This window comes from Marmota flaviventris, chromosome 10 (genome assembly GCF_047511675.1).
Source record: "Marmota flaviventris isolate mMarFla1 chromosome 10, mMarFla1.hap1, whole genome shotgun sequence".
Lineage (NCBI taxonomy): Eukaryota > Metazoa > Chordata > Mammalia > Rodentia > Sciuridae > Marmota > Marmota flaviventris.
The window spans coordinates 73,071,001-73,096,005 of record NC_092507.1 but is presented as its reverse complement, the minus strand read 5'-3'; the positions used below and the strand labels follow the sequence as shown (position 1 = coordinate 73,096,005).

The following is a 25,005-nucleotide window of genomic DNA, read 5'->3' as shown; positions in this document are numbered from 1 at the left end:
CTTTGATGAGAAGGAATACTAGAGGACTCTTAAATTGGGTATTTTCCTCTTTCATATGGAAGAATATAAGAGACTGGAGTTGAGTATTTTCCCTACTCCAACTTGGTTAGGCACTAACTAACCAACTAACCTAAGGCAGTTAGGCTTCGTTGAGGACAGGCTTTTGTTAAGGTGAACAGAATTCTCTAGGCATATCTCCAAATTGTTATTATTCTTCCTTCCTTCCTGAAAGTCTCTCATTTTTCCTTAGTGCTCACTCTAAGAATGTGGTGAGGCTCCTAGACATGTTTTAACTCTCAAGCTTATCCACTCAGAGTTGCTTGCAATTCATCATTTACAGTTTCATCATACCAGTTTCTACTGGTATTTTCACTGGCAGGTTTCTGTTCCTGATAATCTACGATTTTCTGTATTTGCCTGTCTCTCCAATTTTCTGGTAGCAGATTGCAGTGTGATTTCAGTTCTCTGATAGATCTAAGAAGAATTGGTGATTTTCAGTACACCTTTTTTCTTGTTTTAAAGATGAAAGTAATGACTGGGTGCTATTGATTTTTTTTATAATTTATTTTGTGTCTGGCAGCTTTTCAGTTTAGTTTTGTTTAAATTTTTTATTCTATTGTATTTTTATGTCACCTGCAAAAATTAATATTTTTTTCAATTATTATATCTTCTATTCCTTTTTTTTCCTTATTGCATGGGAACTTTGCTTTTTACAGTACCTGCTAAAGCTCTATCATTCAGTATACTGGTCAAGTATAGGAACATAAATTTACCATTTCCTGATTCTATAGGATTTCATAATTTTATAATCTATAAGCTTTCATATAACATCGATAGAATTTTTTTATTTTCCTGGAATTTAGAATTATTACTTTTTGATGTCTAATTTCTTATCTCTACCTGAAGATTTAATGCCCTTTTTCTTTATTTTCAAATGATCAGAGTTTGGACTTTAAGGTTAAAATATTAGCCTAATAATTTTCAAAAATTTCATTTTGAATGAAGAATGATGGTTGAATTATAATATACTTTTCTATGTGTATTTAGATGATAATCTAATTTTCCTTTATAATCTGTTAATTTGGTAAAATATAGTAATCTTTTAACTTTTTTTAAAATCTTTTTTTTTAGTTGTAAGTTGACACAACAACTTTATTTTATTTATTTATTTATATGTGGTGCTGAGGATCGAACTCAGGGCCTCACACATGCTAGGTGAGCATTCTACCGCTGAGCCACAACCCCAGCCCCATGATTTTCTAATATTAAGTTGTCTTTGATTTTTGGGATAAATTCAACTTGGTCATGATATATTATTATTTTTTATATTTTCTTAGGGGTTTGGTTTGCTAATATTTTATGATTTTTATATAACTTCTTCTTTGTATGTATTTGAAAGCTTTTTGAAATTTTGCCCATAAACAAAGGATTTTCCTTTGATATAAAACTCTCTCTCTCTCCCCCTCAGAAAAATCCCACCATTGCAATATTAATAGCTTAATTTATATTATTAGCTTATAAATTCCATTGAGGTGATATACAATTAATTTTATGAACTTTATATATTGGCTCAGACAATGTTAAGTGGCTAGCAAATTACATGAAGTCCTCACAACAAATAACTATGTGCATTGATATTATATGAGCATTTTTGATGTAATAGGGTCAAATTTGTATTTCTTTTGAGAGGATGAAAATATTCATTAGCTTATTTAACAAGTATTATTGAATATCTACTACATATCAAGTACCATTCTGGATGCTAAGCATAAAAAATTTCCTGTCCTAGTGAACCATCTTGGTAATACTTTTAGGACCTCAGAATAAAAATATAACTTTATTATGATGTTCCACAATTTATATGAAATAGTACTGTTGCCAGTTATTTCATGCTTAAGGCTGAAACTTTGATACACTACTTTTAATCAATGAAAAGAAAGTAAATTTTACCTCCTAAGGTCAAAGGATTTCTTTTTCTCTTTTGAATCAGAGTGTTTCCCAGGCTGACTTTGGATCATTTATCATTGAAAAATTATCTTTATAGTCATTTTGGATTACAGTTTATGTAAACATGAAGTATTCACTCATAATCAAGCATATATACATCGTTCTAAAAAATTCTATACTACTGTGTATACATAAATATTTTTTAAATAACTTGTAAAAATTTTGATTTTGTTAATATACTATATAAATCTGTGCATACTCTGAAAATATTTCTTATGAAGCCCATAATTATAAATATGTATTTTCTTTAATATTAAAAAATATTGGATGGATTGTTTGAAGATAGGAATTATTAATTTTGATGTACATTTAGTAACTTGATTGGTATTAACTCAAATAATTAAGAAATTTATAATTTTTATACATATATATATATACTACAAAGAATTTTGTATAGTTTAGTAAATTACTTCTAAATAGATGTTTACCAAGTATATGTAACATTGAATTTTAGTTAGAACAAATTTTTAGTTTAAAATACAGATAAAATTGCAGCTAATCCCAAAACTGTTAAACTGATTGCAGAGATATTGGTACCCAAAGCTGGGATGCTAGTTTCCTTTGGAGGAATAAACTTGGTTGCTTGTACAATGTTAGAAACCTCTGAAGTGAGATTGGCTTCGTTGATAGCTTGAATTGCAATATAGAACTTGGTGCCATTTTCTATTTTAAAATATTCTGGTTTAAATTCAAAAATTTCTTTTGAGCCAGCCTCCTTAGGTATTAGAGCAGAAGTATTTACTGAAGCAGCAATATCGAAATCTTTTTGGAGATCCAGGAAACATTTACTTATTCTTATATTGTAGCTCTTAGCTGAAAAACAAACACATGTCTGTTAAAATCACCAGGATGCTTTACTGCCGTCGCACTACCTTACGTTTAGGAGCTATCAAAAATTCACAGTAGGTTTTAGTTGTGGAAATCATATATATATATAATTTTTTTTTAGTTGTAGATGGACACAATACCTTTATTTTATTTGTTTTTATTTTTATGTGGTGCTAGGGATCAAACCCAGTGCCTCATGCATGCTAGGCAAGTGCTCTACTACTGAGCCACAACCCTGGACCCTTAGATACATTTTTTATCTGGTTATTTAAGGACAAATATATGTAAAGTTTTTTTAGGTATAGTTATCTAGTCACAGAAAAATTTAATTCATTATCATATACTACTTACAGAACCAGAATCTAAATTTCTTTTTTAAAAGAGAAATATATAGAACTGAATCCACTTTTTAATTTAGAACAAGAAATACAATAATGTTCAAATACATTAAAGACCTTTAGTACCTTGCATTTATGTTATTTCTTAAGAGAGGGAATATTGGGAGTAAGAAAGAAGATAGAGAAGGAAAGAGAGACAAGGACAAAGAGCAAAATAAGGTAGAGATTTGTACTAACTAAATATGTGCTCAGAAACTAGGCAGACCTTGATTAGGACCAGAATTCTTCTATTCTCAAACTGTGTAATAACAACAAGAAAAAAAAATAACCTTTCTTGTCTCCACCTGTAAAATAGTTATTCAATAATTCTAGTGGTGAGAATGGTAAATGATAATGCATGAAAAGTGTTTAGCATAATTTAATAAACATTAATGAATTCAAACATTCATTAGCTATTATAATTATTAAAGAAAAGGAAAGAAGATGCCTGTGTAAATGTTTCATGCCACACTGCTTTTAGATATACACCAGTAATTGATATAAAAATATCTTCCAACATTCTGAAACACGAGAGTAAAACATCAAATACCCTTTTCTGAAGTGAAGACTTTATGTTTTCAGGAAATATTGAAGATATTTCAAGTGTATGAAGAATATAACTGATTCAGTTTTTTTCCATTCAAACCTTCTATTTAATAATTTCTCCATAGATAGGCCTAATTGAGTCATTCTACCATTTACACAAATCCCATGTTCCATTAAGGTGGATCTAGGTACCAATCCCTTACTTTAATTCTGCTATTCCATTGTGAAGTTTTGCTTTCTTGACCTTGATCATGTAGTGTGAAGGTTCCTTCTCTTCCTGCAGTGTGCTTCTCTCTTGCTATATGCAATTTATACTCATTTTTTTTTAAGGTCCAACCGAGGACCAAGTTCTCATGAAGTCTTGGTCAAATACTTCATGCACCCTGATGATTGTCTCCCATGAACTCATATTACATGGAATGGAGTTTTCCAGATTGTTATGTGGAAGTTCAATTTTCTTACTTTCTTTCTTTTTTTTTTTTTTTTTTTTGGTACCAGGGATTGAACTCAGGGGCACTAAGCCACATCCCCAGCCCTATTTTTGTATTTTATTTAGAGACAGAGTTTCACTGAGTTACTTAGTGCCTCGTTGTTACTGAGGCTGGCTTTGAACTTGCTATCCTCCTATCTCAGCCTCCCAAGCCGCTGGAATTACAGGCATGTGCTACCATGCCTGGCTCGGGTTCAATTTTTCATTCAGGTGAGGTCCTGTTATCGAAAGTCAAAGGTTTTCTTTTTCTTTTTTGAATCAGAGTGTTGCCCAGGCTGACATTAAACTTCTGGGTTCAAGTGATCCTGCTTTTTGAGCCTTCCAAGTAACTGGGACAACAGGCATACACCACTGTGCCTGGCTCAAAGACTATTTTTTATACTTCTTTTGTATTATCTAAGGCATCTGATACTGTAATGGGCATGTATTTGGTCACCTTAATTACTTATTGTCCAACATTACAGTTGTTGACACTTGAAATGATTGAAGTAGAGTATCATAAAATACTAGAATTATATCTACATGTTTTAGTAATTTTGAGATCATCTGGTCTAATTTACATATTTGACAGGTATGTAGTTTTGTCCCATTGGGTTTAAGTGCCTCATTTGAGATTATATAGATGTTCATTTATTTATTTTATTTTTGTGGTGCTGGGGATTGAACCCTGGGCCTTGATGCATGTGAGGCAAGCACTCTAGCAACTGAGCTACATTCCCAGCCTTCATTTATTCTTTAGGATACTGCTACTACCTTACTTTTGTAATGTCTGAAGGTAATATTTGATGGTTACTTTTACCTCTTCCTGTATGTCACAAGAAAAGAGGGAGATTAGATCCCACCAATTTAGGCACTTTCTCTTATGGATCTCAGTGTCTATAAGTAATGCATTACTTCTAATTCTAGTTCCTATAATAAGCATGAGGGACATTTATTAAGACACAATCTTACTGAAGGTTTGGTCTTTACTGAATTGAATTTTGAACTAAATATTTGGTTAGGTAATTTCATTTGTGACTTTTTTAGTGCAAGTATTAGTATTTTAATTTTATTTGATTTTGCCATATGTTTAACAATCATTATGAGAAAATAATATATTTTAGAAGCTGTCACAGTTGAGTTTTCAACATTGAAGTACAAAATATCTATTTGTGGTTGTATTATATTTTCTCTGACTTGTGAAAGATTCTGTTCCCTGGTATAATATTTCTAAAAAAGAAATACAGCTTTAAAAATGCTGTATAAGTTGGTATAAGATTAAAAAGCATCTTTTATTTTGAGAACCTTAATATAGTAAGCATTTTATTGAAACCCAAGAGAAAGAGTTACTGACTACCTGGTGTTTCAGCACCTACAGACCTTGAGATAGAATGTTTATCAACATCATATATTGCTTTCATTTTCTCACTGTACAGGGGAAATAGCAAGATTCACTTTGTCATGTAAAAATCTACTAGTCTATATAATACTGGAATATGGCAGATATTCAATAAATACTGATTGAATTTAGCTAAGTGTAAAGCAAAGATAGAAGTGATATAAACTTTTTGAAATTAGGGCAATTTATTATTAGGAATTTGAGTAAATGAGATATTTCGGTCTTGAACTTTATTCAAATTCCATGGCCAAATCTCCTGAACTAGTGAGTTTCTTTGCACATGAGCATCTGTCAATGGGTCATCTTCACCTAACTTGGTCTGCAAGTTTCATTATTCAAGACTCAGGTCAGAGATAGACGCCTCTGGTATGCCTTTTAAATATATATACTCTGTGATCCTAATGTCAACTGGACGTTTGTAGTCCACCAAAGAGATGCCATATCGTTCTGTGTTTATAATAACCTCTCTCTTATTTCACTGTATGAAATTATCTGTCTAACTGTGTGTCTTCTGTATTCGATTAAATATTGAAAGTTGAGACTGTTTCTTGGAATTTAATAGTGTTTGAAAACTCAACAAAATTATCAGTAAATAAATAAAATTGTGCAAGTATGGAAATACTTTAAAAAATTTTCCCTTGTTTGGGGGAAAAGAATTTAATAGAAAACTGTTTGCTCAATCTTCTCAAACTAATTTCAAGATGGTTCCAATTGTGAGAGGGAGTTTTTGGCACAACAGAATCTGACAAGAGGGGTTTAGAATTCTGTTTCTAAATATTATAGAAGTGACCTGGGCTAGTTCTTTATTTCTTGGAGCTTCAGTTCTCACATTTGAAAATAAATGAATACTGGCCTATAGTAGACACTCCATAAATATTATTTGTAAATGGGACATTAGGAAATTTTCAGTAAATTAAAGCCAATGGTATTTCTTTAGTATATTTTATTAGTATCAAACTTACCTTTTCCTTTATCAAGAACATTGCCGGGAGCAGTCCATAAAAGTTGAATATGATCTCCTTTAAACTCAGCCTCAAGGTCTTCAATTTTACCAGGTGGGAACACATGAGTTTGATTACCTTTGGGTGGCACTCCTAACACAGTAAACGACCCTCCAGAAGTTAGTCTGCTGAACTCTTCCATTTTGGATTCTGCCACATCATCTTTGACTTCAGGTCTGAGTGGGTTCAGTATAATTTTACCTACCACCCCCCCAATAAAAAAAAAGTAATTTAAAAACTTTTCATTTTGCCATGTCTATTCTTTATCTTGTAAGCTGATCTTGCAACTATAGAGGATTAATGTTGTTTGATAGCAGATTTTGAAAAAGTAACAGCTTTTAGTGGAAAAAAATTTGTTTTAATATTATTTTGACATGAAGAAGGAGACATGGTATGTTAAAACTATCTTTTAACTTATCTTTCTCCATTATTTGACTCAAAATCTTTGAGGATAAGGATTATTTTATTTATCTTTGTAGCTCCTGTTTTATTCATCTTTGCTTGCTCAGTGTGTTGAATATACAGATGATTACATAGTTATGTACTTAGGTTTTTCAGAGTACATTATATGTTCAATGTTTGCCATTTGAAATTTAGGTAAACAAGTGACACATTTCTATTTTAATGATACTTACCATTTTCAACATAGCCAGGTATATACAGAGCCTTGTTGGGTTGTTGTCTTAAACTTAGTCTAGCTGTGTTTTTTCTTGCCTGAACATGTACTTTTAAACTGTATCTACCATTTCCATGGTAATCTGTAAAGTACCTTGAGTAGATGCCATCATTTTTCACAGTATCAGCACCTTGATATTGAAATATAATAATTAATTATTCAGTAAAGTAAAAAAAATGACAATTACTACCATTAATGAGCACTATTGATGTCAGCAATTTGGGAGGTAATTTAGCACAGTATTTTAAGTACGTGAACCCTGGAATCAGAATGTTTTGGTTCAAAGCTTGGCTTGGCCATTTGGTAACCTGGTGATTTTGGGAAAAGTATAATTCATGGTAGGTATTCAATTAATATTAGCTAATTCATAAAAGAAGCTAATCAAAATAAGGAAAATATGCTAGAGAAAGAATATGTGAAACACTAATGAAAATGGAGAATAATTGCATTCTTAAATTCCAGAGGTAAAGTAAAACTGTTCATGAAATTTTAAGAAGATAAATGTGCTTATGCCTGTGCTTTGTCAAGATTACTGACAATTACAATTTAAAATTAATTTTCTTTAAAATATGATTCATAAGCATACACGGGAAATATTGACTTCTAAGTCATGGAATCCAATAGGAGAATTTCAAGTTCAATGGAAGTTAATGCAGATTTCTATTACCTATACCATTGTCCCAGAGCTCCAATGTTACTTGTTGTCCATCTTGAGTTTCTATAATGGCTGTTACATTGACTCCCAGAACAGGCAGAAACCCTTGACTGACTCGAGCATAAACAATCATTGGACTAGGGTAATGTGCTGTGTTTTGATTCATGTGAGCAGTTGCAATTATTGGGAGTGTGGCAGGACTTCTTGCTCGAGTGGTCATTGTCACTGTTAGCAATTGAGAGTTGGGATGATTATTTAGAAGGCTGTAGGTCCAAGTGCCTGTCTGAAAAAGAAAGTTTCCTTGAGAGTTTTGGTAATGATTTCCTTTTCTTTGTTTGAGATGTGAAATTATTTAGAAATTTAAAGAGTAATAATAAGGATTTTTAATATCTGATTTTATAAACTAGCAAATAGTATGAGTATGCATCCCTAATTATTCTATTTGACTCTTTTATGACAGATGATCTGTCACTGTTTTAGTATTGACAGCATATAATATATTGTCTTTATTTTTTAACATAGAAATTGATTAATAAAACAGTATAATTTGATCAATTTCATTTTCCAGTGCCTCCTCTTTCCCTCCCCACAATCCACTCTTCTATTTGACTTGTCTCCCTTCTATTTTTTAAAAATATTTGTTTTTTAGTTGTAGGTGGACACATAACCTTTATTTTATTTTTATGTGGTGCCAAGGATCGAACCCAGTGCCTCATGCATCAAACCCAGTGCCTCACACATGCTAGGCGAGCACTCTATCACTGAGCCACAACCCCAGCCCCTCCCTTCTATTTTTTAAAATTTGTTCTGATTAGTTATACATGACAGTAGAATGCACTTTGACACATTGTACACAAATGGAGCACAACTTCTCATTTCTCTGGCTGTACATGGTGCAGAGTCATACCAGTATTGTAATCATATTCTGTACACATATGAATCTATTATAACAAATTAAAAAAAAAGGATACAAGTAACAATAAATGTTGGCGAGATTGTGGTGAAAAAGGTACATTCATAAGCTGCTCGTGGAACTGCAAATTGGTGCACCCACTCTGGAATGCAGTATGAAGATTTCTCAGAAAACTTGGAATGGAACTACTATTTGACCCAGCTATCCCACTCCTCGGGATGTAACCAAAGGACTTAAAATCAGCATACTACAGTGATGCAGTCACATCAGTGTTTATAGCAGCTCAATTCACAATAGCTAAGCTATGGAACCAACCTAGGTGCACTTCAACAGATAAATGAAAAAGAAAATGTGTTATATATACACAATGGGGTAGCCACAAGGAATGAAATTATGGAATTTGCTGGTAAATGGATAGAACTGGAAAATACCATGCTAAGTGAAATAAGGCAATCCAAAAACTAAAGGCTGAATATTCTCTCTGATATGCAAATGTAATACATAATAGGGAGGGGGGAAGGGAAGAACAGAAGTTCACTGGAGTAGACAGAGGGGAATGGTGGGGGGAAGAGAGGGGAGATGGGAATAGGAAAGACAGTAGAATGAATTGAATGTAACTTTCCTATGTTCATATATGAATACATGACTAGTGTAACCCCACATCATGTACAACCACAAGAAAGGGAAGTTATACTTCATGTATGTATGATATGTCAAAATACAGTCTACTGTCATGGATATCTAAAAAGAGCAAATTAAAAAATGCAAAACAAAAAGAATTTGATTAATAAAACATGATGAAGATAAAAGATGTACCTCTGCAATGTCTGGTATTCGAAGTCGGGCAGAATGAATATTTAGTTTATCATCTTTGAAATCCGAGGTTTTATATATTTTCCCTTTTGGATCCTGAAGAATAATTTCTGGCTTTCGTATTGTCCAGGTGACAACAAAGAAAGTGTCATTTCCAATTGTACTGTCCACGGGAACTGTACCATTTATCCATTCCCTTCTTGTAATATTCAAGGCTTTACTTTCCAACTGTTACATAATTAAAAGAGACACATAAAATCCATTTGTTATTATAGGTAATGACATTTCAAAGTTTATTCAGTTCAAAGTAATTTTAAATTTGGTTTTAATATTTCAACTAAGGAGTGGGTATGTGGCACAATGGTACAGTACTTGCTTAGCATGCATGAGGCCCTGGGTTCCATCCCTAGCACAAAATACACAAAAGATTTCAATTAAAATAATTAAAAATGAAAGAATTTTCCAAATAAAAGCATATGTAATTATAAAGAATAGAAGAATGGAATAGATTGACTGTAAGTGTCATGGAGAAGCAAACACAGTAAAGATATTTTTCTTCCATATACCTGATAAAATTTTAAGCAAAAGATTTGTTATTAGAGAAAGAAAAGTAAATAATTAGGACAACAGAAATTTATTACAGCTGTGAGAAAGCAAAGACTTTTCTTAGTATACCAACCTGAAGAGCCTGTTGAGAGATGTTACCACTTCTAGATGAAATTCTACTGAATGCATCTATGAGGCCATTTATGTCTTTATTGGCATAAAAACGAAGTCCTCCTAAATGGAATTTTAAATGGGTAAATCATATTTGTTATTCTGCTGTCATCAGTATACTTTAAAATCAATTTTATATTTCTTCTTAAACTTATAAAAGATGAATTTCCAATAAATTTATGAAATTTTCAGTGTATAAGTGTTCCAACTGTAATCCTACAATAACTAAAACCTTACTCAAATAAGTTAGAATGAAGGAAAATTTAAATAAAGTCAAGTTTTATTGTTTTTATATCAATTTATTGTCAAATGTAGCTATATACCACATTAGTAAAGCTGGCCTAAGCACTAAATAATGTTGTAAAATGAAATCTAATATAGTTTATATGAACCAGTTGCTTATTTTCTAGTTGGCCCCAAAACATACTGAAACAATCAGAGAATGACAGTTTAGAATTAAGTAAAAACTGATTAATTGCAGAAGTAAATAATATAGGATTTAAGGAAGAGAGATTACTTGGTGTGAAGAGTCAGGAAAGAATAGTTGGAGAGGGCAAGAATTAACACAGTGACTGCTAAAAAAATGTGACAATGCATATTTATTGAATTAATAAATGGAAGAAAGGCCAGCTGGAATATTATTGAGTTAGCCTAAGCAGGAGGTTGGCAGGGTTTTTATTAGAATGTAGTAGCAGGACTAACTAAAAAGGGGAAAACCAGAAATATTCCAAACAGATTTAGCAGGATTTGGTGAGGTGGGAGCAGGGTGGGATAATGAAAACAGGCCTCAATCAGTAATCAGGACTGTGTCCTTGGGCAAATCATTTGTAGTCCCTAGGTTACTATTTCTTCATTTATAAAATGGGAATTTCTAAATTTTTGCTGTGGGACTTAATGGTATTTTGGAATTGAGCAACAATTTTGGACTTGCAGTTGAATAGCCATAGAGAAGACAGTGGTAGTGACAGAAAGTAGGTGAGGAATAAATGAAGACAGCAAATATTGAATAATTTGAGAAGCTGATATATGAAGAACTAGAGGAGGGGAAGAAGAGCTTAATTTGATGGACAAGGAAGGGACAAAGATTAATTTTAAGATGGTAAATTTTTGAGTAGTTTTACTGTTTAGGGAGAAGGAGCCTTTGACATGGGAGAGATTAGAAATTTATTTTCTATCCAAACAATATTCCAAAGGTTTACCTGTCATATTTGACAGAGTCTCCAGCTCTTTGGCAGCAGAAGGTCCTAGAGCAATGGTGTGGATGATTACACCACTCTGTTTGATGTCCTCAAAGCATGAGCTTATTGCATCATCTTCCCCATCTGTTAGTAATATGATTTCAGCACCAAAGGTACTCAGGTTACTGTAGGTAATTGCCTGGTAGTGAAAGCCAGATTTTAAATTATAGAATGTCATTTCTGAATACATTTAAATTAAGAATAAACCTGTTTTCTACTCTTAGAGAAGGCTTTAGTCTTATACATCAGAGTAAGCCAAAGGAAATTTTTTATATTATTGTTCCAGAATGAGTGGTATATGGAAATGATGTAATGAATAGATTTTTAAGCTAGTCTCAACACTTCTAACTCTCTAATATACATACTCCTGCTATCCCAGAAAGGAAGAATAAAGCACTTAGAAGAATTTCTGGAACATAGTAAATACTCAGTGAATGCTAGCCATTGTTATTATTATCTGAGGAGATACTTGGGATAGAGGCTAATGATCCAGGCAGCTCTGGCAGGCTGCAGATTAAGTAGCATCTGTAAAATCATTATAAATGGTGGGTAAGCAAGATTGAATGATGTAGTATATGCCTTTTTAGTGCATTTTATTCGATTATTACTATAGAATCTTAGGATTTCTCAGAAAAAAATTTTTGATTTGCCACGAGGAAGGATGTTTATAGATTCATCAAATATCACAAATATTTTTTCATCTTTTTTTTTTTTTTTTTGGTACCAGGGATTGAACACAGGGGCGCTTAACCACTGAGAGCCACATCTCCAGCCCCTTTTAGACAGGGTCTCACTAAATTGCTGAGGCTGCTTTGAACTTGTGATCCTTCTCCCTCAGTCTCTTGAATCCCTAGGATTGCAGGCATTCACCACTGCATGGGGCTTATTTTTTTTTCATCTTTTGCTTATTTCTACCAAGAGTATTAGCTAAGAACACTGGCACTGGTATTAGATACCTTGAAAGCAAATTCTGGCTCTGCCATTTGCTTATTAGAGTAATTACTGTTTAGACTTTCTCAAGACTTAACACATGCACACACACACACACACAAACACACACACACACATGAGTTCTATAAACAGCTTAGTGTAAGGATTAAGTTTACAGGCTCTAGAGTCAGAAAGACCAGGTTTCGAATCGTATATCTGGTAATTATTGACTGTAAGACACTGAGAAAGGTTTGATTACTCTGCGCCTCAGTTTCTTTATGTGCAGAATGGGCATAATAATATTCCCAACTCAGAAAGTAATAATAAGGATATAAAATCATGCATGCAAAGCATTTAAATAGGTAATATATAGTAAAAAATATAGCTACTATTGTTTTGATTTTGTTATGTAAAATTGATTTTATGTATTGATATGATTTCAGCATGTAAATAAAGAAGAACTTTTAAAACTTTGAATGTGATTTGGCATAATATATCAGCAATAGACTTTGTGATTAAACTGTCATAAGAAACATGCAAAAATATATTAAGAAAAAACATACAGACCAGTATGCATGAACATTCTGTCACATTCCCAAAATATATAAAACCTGTCATATTTTAGAATAAATAGACATATATAACAAGAATCATGATAATTTTCATAATAGCAAGCCTTTTTTCAGCATTTATTTATCTTACAAAATTCCCACAAATAAATAAGTTAGGCCCTACTTATACCCACATGACCTAGGTTGAGGAAACAGATTTTCTTAGGTCAGTTATTTACTCAAGATCATTTAGTTAATAAAATAATAAAGCCAGGATTCCAAGCTTTTTAAGCTAATGTGCTTTAGGATGAATAGGTACCATAAGGGAAGTTAAGAGATGGGATTAATTAGTGGCCTTGAAAAGAGTAGCACTACCACTTTAACTAAGGTACAGGAATCAGTGAGGGCAGTAGGTTTTTGTCCTTGTCACTTACAACATGACAATAAGTAGGCTTAAGTGGAAGCTAACTTAGGTTGGAAGAAATTCAAATGATACTAGAGGCAATGTGGTATACTACTCAAAAGGTGCACCTGTTTTTTTTAAAAGTGTTTTTATTAGTGTATTATACCTAATAGTGGGGTTCATTTTGACATATTTATATATGTATGTAATATAATTTACTGTATTTCAAAAGTAATTCCACTTTCCCTTACCTCCTCTTTTCTCCTACCTCCCCTTCCTTTACCCTGCTAGTATTCCTCTTATTTATTTATTGTTTTTTAAAATTGTACCTAATTTTTTGAGTTCACACTTTTGTTTTTATTAAACTTCCACCTGATATTCATTAGATTTGGTCCTATACTGCCTGTGGAGCGACTCATCTCTGATTTTTAAATGTCAGTTTAAATTGACGAATAGGGTTTTCTTTATCCATAATATAAATGTGTTATTAATTTCTCTCTTCCACAATCTCCCAATGATATTATTTTCTACTCATAGAGAATTGTATTATGAGCATGTCAGAGATTTGGCTGTGCCCACTGGATTTCTTTCCCCCTACCTATCCACTGTCACTTAGTACTTCAGGAGGTTGTTGGTGAAACTGCCCATGAGAGATTTACCACAATGGTGTCAGAATGCTATTTATTTATTTTGGTGGTGTTGGGTATTGAACCCAGGGCCTTGTGCATGCAAGGCAAGCACTCTACTAACTGAGCTATATCCCCACCCCCAGAATGTTATTAAACGAGGAACTCATGAACACATGACCCTTGTTCAAAGATAAATGGAAAAATTAAAAACAATAGTAAATGGCAAATGATATTAAATTAAAAATAATTTTACCTGGAATCCAGCTTTGAGGCCATTGCAAATTGAAGTTCCTCCACTAGCAATTTTAGGCAGATTTGCAGTGAGCTTTAGGTAAGTGTTATCATTAATTACTTTTGTTAGCTTATTTTGGATCTCAGCAGTACTATCAAATGTGACCATTCCAACCATAGATCCCTTTTCAATAATTTGAATTAAGTACAGTTCTGCTGCTTGATTCATTCGAAGGAGACGAGTTGAGACAAGATGGTCTACCTGTAAGAAAAAGATATATTAACTGAATTTTTAAAAATTTTGACAGATTATTGAAAGACAGAGTCTTTTATGGGCCATAGATCATGATAAAAATTGATATATTTTAAAATTTAAGTCCTTTATTTTATTAAAATCTTAAAAAATCAATTGTTACACTTGTAAAAGCCTTAAAAATCGATACATTTTGTTAAAATTTTAAATTTGGGAATTTTTTAAAGGAAATAATTTAAAAGTATATATGAAGATGTACATTGCAATGTGTTTTTTATAGTAAGTTGAAAGTCTCTAAAATATCCAACAATATGGAATTGTTTAAATTTCTGTTTTATGTTTATGTATATATGTATATGTGTGTTTGTGTGTATAACACAACCATTAAATATTATGTCATGAAGGTCTAGGGATATAGCTCAGTGTGTGTGAAGCTCTAAGTTTAATCCCCAGTACTGCCAAAACAAAACAAAAAGCAAAAACCAAAAACCTCAAAAACCAAAAAACTCCTGGAAACATATTCTATATGTGGAATGTTTAAGGTATATTATGTTAAAAAAAGCAGATTATAAAACATTATATAAAATATACTCACATTAAATAAATTGAAGTTTTTACTAGAGTGACATGTTAAATGGTGGAAATTTATATTTGGTTAGAATTAAAGGTTAAGAAATAAAAAATTATTCACAATCTACTAACCTTAATTTAACAATTTTTAACATTATCTTCTAGTACTTATTTATATAAAATCATTGTGCTAAAATTTATAAGAACATATATACATATTTTAGCATACTAAAACTAAGATTAAATTATATTTCTATAAAGTATTTAAAAGTTAGCAAAAACTGTCTTACTGTATTCATGCTTCCAGATTTATCAAGTACCAAACAGACTACTCGATGTTTGGATTTGAGCAATGAAAATGTAGGATGAGGTGGTAGATTTGTTCCTGTCATGGGAGATGCATTCTGAAAATCATCAGATTCCTTGATTACATCCCATGTACTTTTGTGATTGCACATTTTGTTTTGTAGGTTTGGAGCTTCTATGTTGTGTGTTTTTGCTGTGCAAAATTCAGTTACCTGGAAAGAAACCAATTAGGAGACAATATTGCAATAACTTGTGAAATATGACATTCCTTTCCAAATATGCAGTTAGCTGACATATACATCCTCCATAGATTTTATTTTTTGACAGTGAGAGATTTCTTCATAATAAAATATTCTGATATCCATTTTGCATACTTGAAGGGTTGGAAGCAAGGTGAAGCCATCAACATACACTGGTAAAGTTTTTGGTAATTCTTTTAGATATAAGTAGATAATGTCAGTGGAAGATGATGGCAGCTTGCACACCTGCTTGTTAGCTTCTTACTTTCCCTTCCAGATTTTGTGGGGCTCAAGTCTTAAGTTTAAAGAAAAAGAGAGAGTGTTAGTTTGTGGTAATTTTGAACTGTTTCTTAAAAGTGGAATAGAGGAAATGGTCTTGTATAATTGTCTAAGTATATTCCACATTGTCACAGTTGAGTGAAAAACTTGAGGACAGATATTGTAACAATTTGAATTTTTATTGACTCTGGTACGTTTTGACAGAATAAAATAATACCACTAAAAAACAATGAAGGTATAGGGAGAAATGAGGAATATAATTATTTGTCTTTTAATAGAAAATGGGGAATTGAATCCAATAACTCTTCCAATGGAAGTTTCAGTATTGTAGAATCTGTAAAAATCCTCCAAGTTTTGAAGACTTAGTAACTTAAAAAAAGTTCTCATATACTAGTGCCATATTCAGGTAGGAAATCATCTTGCAGCCTTAGCATCTAAGAACTACGTTTAATAGTGTCATTATTTTAATGTCCTCTCAATGCAAACACTCTATTTGTAAACTCATTTTTAGAAGAACTAAATTATTAACATTGAATGCCTTTTATTTAAATTTTAAGATAATTTAAAAATTTAAATTAGTTTCTGACATGGCTCTGATTTACATCTCCCAAGTGGGGTTATATTAGATGGGAGAAACTTATAGTTTGCAATTAAAGCAGTGGTTTATGATCAGTTTTAGCTGTTGTGAAATTCCTGTCAGACCTTTCCTTTACCATTGCCACTGTCTTTATTCAAGTCTCTTACCTTCCTATTGCCTTGGCTTCCCAACTGGTCTCCCTGCCTCACTTCCTCTCATCTCATGCCATCCTATTCTTCACAATTAGAACTGTGTTCCTTAAAGAATTAAGCTGATAACATCACCAGTCCAAAACTGAGAGGACAAAACCCAAACATCTTAGCTTTGTAGGACTTCATTTCTTGCTTCAACCTAATTTTGACTAATTTTCTGACTCTTACTATGTATCCTTTGCTTTTACAATAGGACTTCATTCTGTCCCCCTAAAATATGCCAGAAACTTTCACCACGTTCTCTACTAACTTGAATGGTAATTCTGTACAATTAGAAAAAGGCACTTCTTAAGTTCCTTAACACTATGTGCCTGAGATTTGTTCTAGTCAATGTTAAATTCTTTAATTTAGGCAATGTGCAACTTGTGCAACCCTTGCCTTATTCCACTCTTTGCTTTTGTAAATCTCTTTTTTTGAATAGAATATTCTTTCCCTTCCTGCTCTGGAAAATTCATACTTATTCTTTTCAAATCCCAGCTCAAAACACATATCTTCAGAAACCAGTTTTGGATCTCCAGTTGGAAATGTTTGCTACTTTTATAACATTTGGTTCATATCTCTTCTTACTTTGTGTTGTATGTATTTTTCTTGTATCTGTACACTTCTTACTAAACTGAATTCCTCAAGGACAGCTTATCTTTAATTATTTCTGCATTTCTAGCTCCTAATAGAGTTCTGGGCTTGAAGTAGGAATAATAAAGATTATGGAAAGGAAGTCATGAAGTTGAATTTTCAATATTTCATACCATATCTCTCCTGGGTCTTACTTTATGCCCTGGATACAAATTTTATGCAATATATTTGGTCTGTGACATAGTAATTGGAAGTTAGTGTTATTCTGGACAAGATGTATCACTAAAACATTTATCTCTGAGCCATATCTTATGTAATTACTCTCCATATTTCAGCTACATAATCTCATTTATTATTATTTAAGTTTTGGGTAGATGCCATAAATCTCCTGATAATCAGTTAATTTTGGAATGTATCATTTGGAACAGGTAGTACATACTCTGATCATCCTCTTGTGTCACATTTAAAAAAAAATCTATTTAGATGTAGAACTTCTTGGCTAGCCTTTGTTGATTAGCAGATACAAGTAAACTTCCCTACTTGTGTGAAATATCTTCAGGAGGGAGCTTTATTAAGCTGGAAACCAATTTTTATTTAAAATTTGGGTTAGTGTAAGCATTTTAGAAGAAAATATCAAGCCTATATTTTACTCAAGCCTTTCAAAATTAATGCCCTATGCACCAAAATAATTTTAAATTTATGGGATGAAGGAGGTGGCTCAGTGATTGAGTGCTTGCCCAGCATGGGCAAGGCCCTAGGTTTCATCCTCTGCAATTCAAAAAGAAGAAAATAATTAATTTTTTCAGAACCAATAGATCTTTATAAACTTGCCTACAGAAGTATGTTGCTAGTTATTTCGTATATGAAAATCTGCTTCTTTAAATAAGGTGGCCTTACTATTTAGAGGTTGTGTACTTTATTTTGATATGTTGTTTTTGATAACTTTCATATGTTTTGTATTTTAAAATATTTTTGCATGTGTAGAAACTCATTAGGTAGCTACAATAAGTTTGCATTAATTAAGATCAGGCTACACAACAAAGGAAATAATCAGTGGAATCAAGAGAGAACATTCAGAACAGGAGAAAATATTTACAAACTGTCCATCTGACAAGGTATTAATATCCAGAATTTATAGGGAACTCAACAGCAAAAACACAAATAATCCAATTAAAAAGTGGGCAAATGATCTGTATAGCTATTTCTCAGAAGAAGACATACAATGGCCAATAGATATAAGAAGAAAATGCTTGACATCATTGATAATCATGGAAATGCAAATCAAAACTATGATGTAATATCCTCACACTCTATTTAGAATTGCTATAATAAAAAGACAAAAACAAATGCTGATAAGATGCTTAGAAAAGAGAGGAGCTCTTATATACTGTTGGTGGAAATGTAAATTAGCATAGTCAATATAGACAACAATGAGGAGGTTCCTTTAAAAATTAAAAAGAGAACTATCATATTATTCTGCAATTCTACCATTGGGTATATATCTGAAGGAAATTAAATTAATAGATTAAAGAGACATATGCAGTCTTGTTTATCGTAGCACTATTCACAATACCTAAAATATAGAATCAACTTAAGTGTTCATCAATGGATAAATGGTAAGAAAATATGGTGTATATATGTACAATAGAATATTTTTCTGCAATAAAAAGAATGAAATCCTGTCATTTTCAGCAACATGGATGACTCTGAAGGATATTGTATTAAGTGAAATACCCAGACACAGAAAAACAAATACTTTATAATTTCATATGTAGAAGCTAAGAGTTGATCTCATAGAAGCAGAATCTAGAACAGACTGAGAAGAATAGGGGGAAGGAAGAAAGGAAGAGGTTGGGTGACTGCTATAAAATTAAAGTTCTAAGAAATAAGTTCTAATATTCTATAGCTCAGTAGGGCAACTATTATAAACAATAATTTATTCTATAGTTCAAAATAGCTAGGCAGGATTTTGGATATTCTTGCTACAGAAAAAAGGATAAATATTTGAGGTGGTGGGAAAATTAATTACTCTAATTTGATCATTACACATTATATACATGTATCAAAATATCACACTGTTCAGGATGTCATTATATGTGAATAAAAATTAATTATGATGTGTGAATTAAAAATAAAAAAGTAAAAAAGAAGAAAACAAAGATTGGGCTTAATTATCCAGGGAAAGAGATAACTAACTCTTTCTCAAATTTTTTACATGCTTTAAAAATTAAAAATTTGAATTTATTTTGACTTCCCTTGTGCTAAGCTCTGAGCTAATACTTTATGTTATCTCTTGCAAGCCTAACAATGACAATGTGAAGTAGATGTTTTAATTCCTATTTAAGAGATGAAAGTACTAAATCTCAGATTTAGCAGTTTGCCCACAGTGACAAAGCTTGAAACTTATAGGCTGGGTTTTTATAACAAGCCTATCTGACTCCAGTGAACTTGCTCTTGTATCTTTTCTGTGGTGATAGAGCCATATGTGTGTGTTTTCATAATATCACTTTGCAATAGCTTTGTATGCCTTAATAGGAAGATAATGGGAAATCTAGAATGTCAATCCTTTCCAAAGCTGCATTATGAATTACTTTAGAAAAGTAGTATAGCTAATTCTTAGAAAAGGAATTAAAAGTAAGGTTGTAGCTCTTGACACAGTTCACAGAAGTTAATGAGGGAAGGATGCCCTAGGGATTTATTATGCGACTCCAATGAGAACAGTATAGTGCTACTTGTGAATAAATGAAACAGGTTAATAAGGAGAGGATGGGAAAATTTTCCAGATACATCCCGAAAAGCTGGAGGAAATGACCTCTATTTAATTGCCTGTATAATTTCTTCCTTCCTATTGGTAGACATAGTTTCATAGTAAAAATTCATCTCCCCAGTTAACTTTTTCCTAGGGGTTCTATACTTACAGAGTTGAGATTTTGCATGAACATTATGGAGTCTCTTGCAGTCTGAGATTTGTTTGGGATAAATGTACATTTTGCTTCATACAGCCCCGTTTTTGAGTCACGTCTGCATTGCCTTGTTATACAGCTGCCTCCCTTGCATTCATTGAAAACCACATTCATACCAGTAATATGAGTGGAACACCTATGATGAAATAGATTACATTTATATATGAAGACTAAGCAAATCAGGAATAAAGACCAACATCCTAAAATCTTACTTTCAGTGACTACTGCTATTGATCATGCACCAAACATATCATTTTGACAAAAGTAGGCACAACGTTCTATCCCTATTTACCATAGATTTCAATAAAAACAGTGTTTTCAGTATATGTTTATTAAACAGTATATGTTTATTTCAGTATATGTTTATTAAACATTCATTCTTCACTATTGTTATCAATAAATCTATTATATTTGTGACTTTGGGCTAAAGATGACAATTCCTAATTTACAGAGATATTTGAAAATTAAATGAGTTAAAAGATACAAAGGAATTGGTTCTTAGTGGGGAGGGGAAAATCAACATTATGTTTAAGGTCCTTTCAGTTTGCATGTGTGGTACACAAGTTTCATATTTCTAGCACTTGGTAATTTACGTTTTGAGAAATAATAGCCTAGACTGAAGGAAGAAATAAAAAATAAACCCTGCATGCAGATGCATGTGCATTCAAACTATTTCATTTGCATGATGAAAATAACTATCAAGTCACTGGCAGGGAGTGTGTGTGTGTGTGTGTGTGTGTGAGAGAGAGAGAGAGAGAGAGAGAGAGAGAGAGAGAAAGGAGAGAAGCTTCTATAGAATCTGCTTATATGTAGTGTATTCTCATTTTATGTTATTCTTAAATTTCATGAAATTAGTCCTTGTTTGTTTTTCAAGCATTAAAGGAGATGGTGAGTAATATCTTCCAAGAGAATTAGCTCTAGAGTTAGTCTGAAAGTTGAACTTAAACATGATAAGAATCCACTGCCTTAATGTGCCTGTCACACATAAGAGCTCAATAAGTGTTGTTTTAGATATTTGTTTTTACTTTTATATCTTTTTGAATAACTGATTATAAGGAAACTCATTTTTATTAATTTATAAAAATTTACTTTTTGATTATTTGTTTTGCTTTGCCTTTTTAGCAGACCCAAGGATAGGGGATTAAAAACAAAAGTCACTGTCCTCAAGGATCTTGAAGTGTAGTGAGGAAAATCAAGTTACATGGACAATTGCTATGTGATGTAAGTGTTAAAGACATATTGCTGTGGGACCTCTCCCTAGGTCATATAACCTCAAATGGAAGGAAAGGAAAGGCATTTAGAGAAGCATTTAAAGGATCAATAGGTATTTTTTTTTTCCTTTTCCATGCAGGTCACCAGATCAATAGGTATTTTAGGACAAGTTAGGAGTTTTGTGAAATGAGGGTGGGAGGCATGAGTGTTCTGGGCTGAGCACTCACTTGGTCTGTGTGAAAGATTCCAGGCAGCTCAGTGAAGAACAGGTGAACAAATACAGAGCACCAGGGAGAGCCGTTTCTTCTAGCGCCCCTCTTTAATACATTTTTTCTCTCAAAGATTTATTTTTTTATTACATTGATTTTTGTAGTTATTCAGTACTCTTTTAAGTACTGCATATGCTTGATTTTTTTTAAAAAAGCTTAAACATCTTATCTATTTATATATAGGACCTGTTTCTATCCACCCCCAGAATTATATTTCTTAAAAAAACAGATTTACTCACTTACTCTTGTAAAATATATCTAGTTTCCTCAAATGAAAACTAAAATATATTTACCATGAAATTGTAGCAGCTTAACTTACCTCCATGAAGCAGATTTCATCTTAAAAAATTATGAATCGAGTTGAACAAAAAAGTGGGTAGAGTTGAATTCTAATTCTCTGATCTCTTAGGGTTTGGTTTTTTTTTCTTTCTCTTTTGCCAGTAACACACATTAGTACAGTTCTGTGAGTGGTGAAATGATTCCCAGTTCCTGATTGATCTTGATTCCCAGATGGACTCCCCAGACATAATTGTATACATTCATAATGGTGCAGGTTGGAAATTGTAATTTACCATATGAAAATTCAACCACTTGAGAGATAGTCTTTGTTTGTGTAGTGTAAAAAATTGGAAAATCATTAAGTGAAAAGTTTTGAAACTGAAGTTGTTCAATACAGTGATACCTTGTTGCTTCAATAGTGTTCTTTCTGGAAATATAGAATGGCTGGTCCACATTATACTCATCAAACACTCCCCACCGGAGATGGGCCCACTCATGGACAAATACTTTGCCTATGAGAGAATATTGCCACTTATAAATTTATATTTCTAATATTTTCATACAGTTTCCTTATATTTTAAATCTCTCCCTATTTACCAACCTAACTGAGTCAAGATCCTCTAGAAATTAACACTTTTCTTTAGGTCAAAAAAGTTGAAATGGGTTAGCACCAATAAACAACTCATTTTATTTATTTATTTTTAAAAATATTTATTTTTTAGTTGTAATTGGAAACAATATCTTTATTTTATTTATTTATTTTTATGTGGTGCTGAGGATTGAACCCAGGGCCTCGCATGTCCTAAGCAAGTGCTGTACCATCATGCCACAATCCCAGCCCACAACTCATTTTATTATTAAACCCATCACACAAAAGAAATAGGTTAAATATAACTTGCATATTTCCAAACAAAAGTATAACTTAATACCTATTTTTTTTTCTTAAAAATCTTTAAAAATTCTCTTAATCACATTTTATGTGTTTTTCCCCCCATTGGAAGTAAGAACATAAATATAAAATAAATATCCCTACCTCGAGGCCCATAGATAGACATATTATCAGTCAACAGGAAGTTTGGAGTGAAATGTATATATTGTCCTTTCTCTCCACACTGTCCGTATTGAAGAGTATAGGGATCATCTCCATATTTCAGGTAAGGATCAGCAACTATGACATCTGCCTGAAAAGCAAGCAAGCAAACAAACAAACAAATAATAATAAAAAAAAAAAATGGAAGCAAATTCTAAGGGGATTTTAAAAGCAAGGAATTTTCGTCTACACTAAGAAAAGTTACTTCTAATTTAATTACTAAGTTAGCAATTACAAAAGTTGTAAGTATGAATTTTTAAAAAACCACAGAAAGCACTTTAAGAACTACACAAAATAGCCTACCTGGTCATATGATTCTTGCTTTGGCATTAAGTACTCAGATTTTGACTCCCAGGTAACTGGAATTAAGATGCTTACATTCCTGAAATAAACTCTTCTTTCCGTGGCATGAAACAGGTATGTAGAAGCTTCAGTTACCATTTCCTGATAAAAAGTACCTCATGGTAACAATTTTGCAGTGAAATAAGCATAAAAATAGGCATACAAACTAGAAGAAGCAAATGTAAACTCCTTTTCCTCAGATAGTTTAAAGACTATCACTGAAGAATAGGCTGAATTTTATTACATCTCTCTAGTCTATAAACTTATTTTCATATGACTCCCAAAGCCAACTGTTTTTCACTTGTCCACAACTGCCATGGAGCATTATGAGTTGAAGATGGAAATGAGGGTGCTGGGTGAGATACAAAGGTGATTAAGACTGGGAGCTAGTTGATAAGTTGCTTATTTAATCAAATGGGTTCTTCTGATTGGGTTGTTTAAGTAAATTGGGAGTTTAAAGTTTGTTTAAAGTTTAAAGATTATTATACTTGTTAATTAAAACTTGCTAGATTTATTTTGAATTTTCTCATAAAAGACTAAAAGTTTTGGGCTGGGGATGTGGCTCAGTTGGTAGAGTGCTTGCCTAGCATGCACAAGACCCTGGGTTCAATTCCCAGCATGGAAAAAAAAATACTGAAGTTTTATCAAACAGCAATATTTACTTTTGCCACTTACGTATGTCTGTTCAAATCACCTAATTTCTCTGATTTATACAAGAGTCATAATCCCAATTCTTGACCTCCTCACTGGGATATTGAGAGGATCAAGGAAGATAGCAGATATTAAAATGTCATATATAAAATGTTTTTTGTTATACTAATACAGATTAAATCAGGAAGATAAATCAATTTTAAAAATATTTTCTTTAACATAAAGTACATAACATTTTTATGTTATATTTTCCAGAGGTAAACAAATATAAATAACCGGGAAATAATGTAAGATAGCGAGCCTCTTCAGTTTAAGTGTAGATTAGTTTTTTAAACTTGATAAAAGTAATTTTTGAAGACAAGTTATGAGGACATTTCTCTACTTTCTCTTAAGTTTTTCTGTTAGCTTTATTAGTTGAAAAAATCTTTAGTAATTCAGTCTTTCAATAATCCATTAAGGGAATTATATTAATATATAATAAAAACATAAAACTAGCAGATATTAATCTTGAAAGTTTAGATAAATACTACATAAATGATGAACACTGTCAAGCAACTTTGGGAAGCTATAACTGTGTGAGTGTTATGTATGTCTAGGTAAAGATAGTCACTGAAACAAAAATATGTGGATAATAAAATTTTCTCTTACCTTTATTCTTTGAATGAGTGTTTCATTTTCTGGTACACTGGGATTAATTGCAATGACAATATCTTCATATCCATTGTTATTCAAACTTACCATTGAGCTTTTCACCTTAGGCAAAAAGTGCAATACTAAGAACAGAATAAGCTTCAGCCTGAACACCAT

General features: G+C 32.2%; 1 protein-coding gene across 1 annotated transcript; it reads right to left on the bottom strand.

Moving 5' to 3' along the window:
- Positions 1–2,479: 2,479 nt before the first annotated feature.
- On the bottom strand, positions 2,480–25,005 carry LOC114092503 (calcium-activated chloride channel regulator 1-like). The gene is made up of 14 exons (XM_027935065.1): positions 24,847–25,005; positions 23,509–23,649; positions 23,149–23,296; positions 22,519–22,627; positions 20,311–20,491; positions 15,497–15,724; positions 14,406–14,645; positions 11,601–11,778; positions 10,364–10,464; positions 9,688–9,912; positions 7,971–8,241; positions 7,263–7,433; positions 6,589–6,828; positions 2,480–2,820 (listed from the first exon to the last, which is right to left on the bottom strand). The coding sequence occupies exons 1-14, from the start codon at positions 25,003–25,005 to the stop codon at positions 2,480–2,482; spliced, it is 2,733 nt and encodes a 910-aa protein (XP_027790866.1).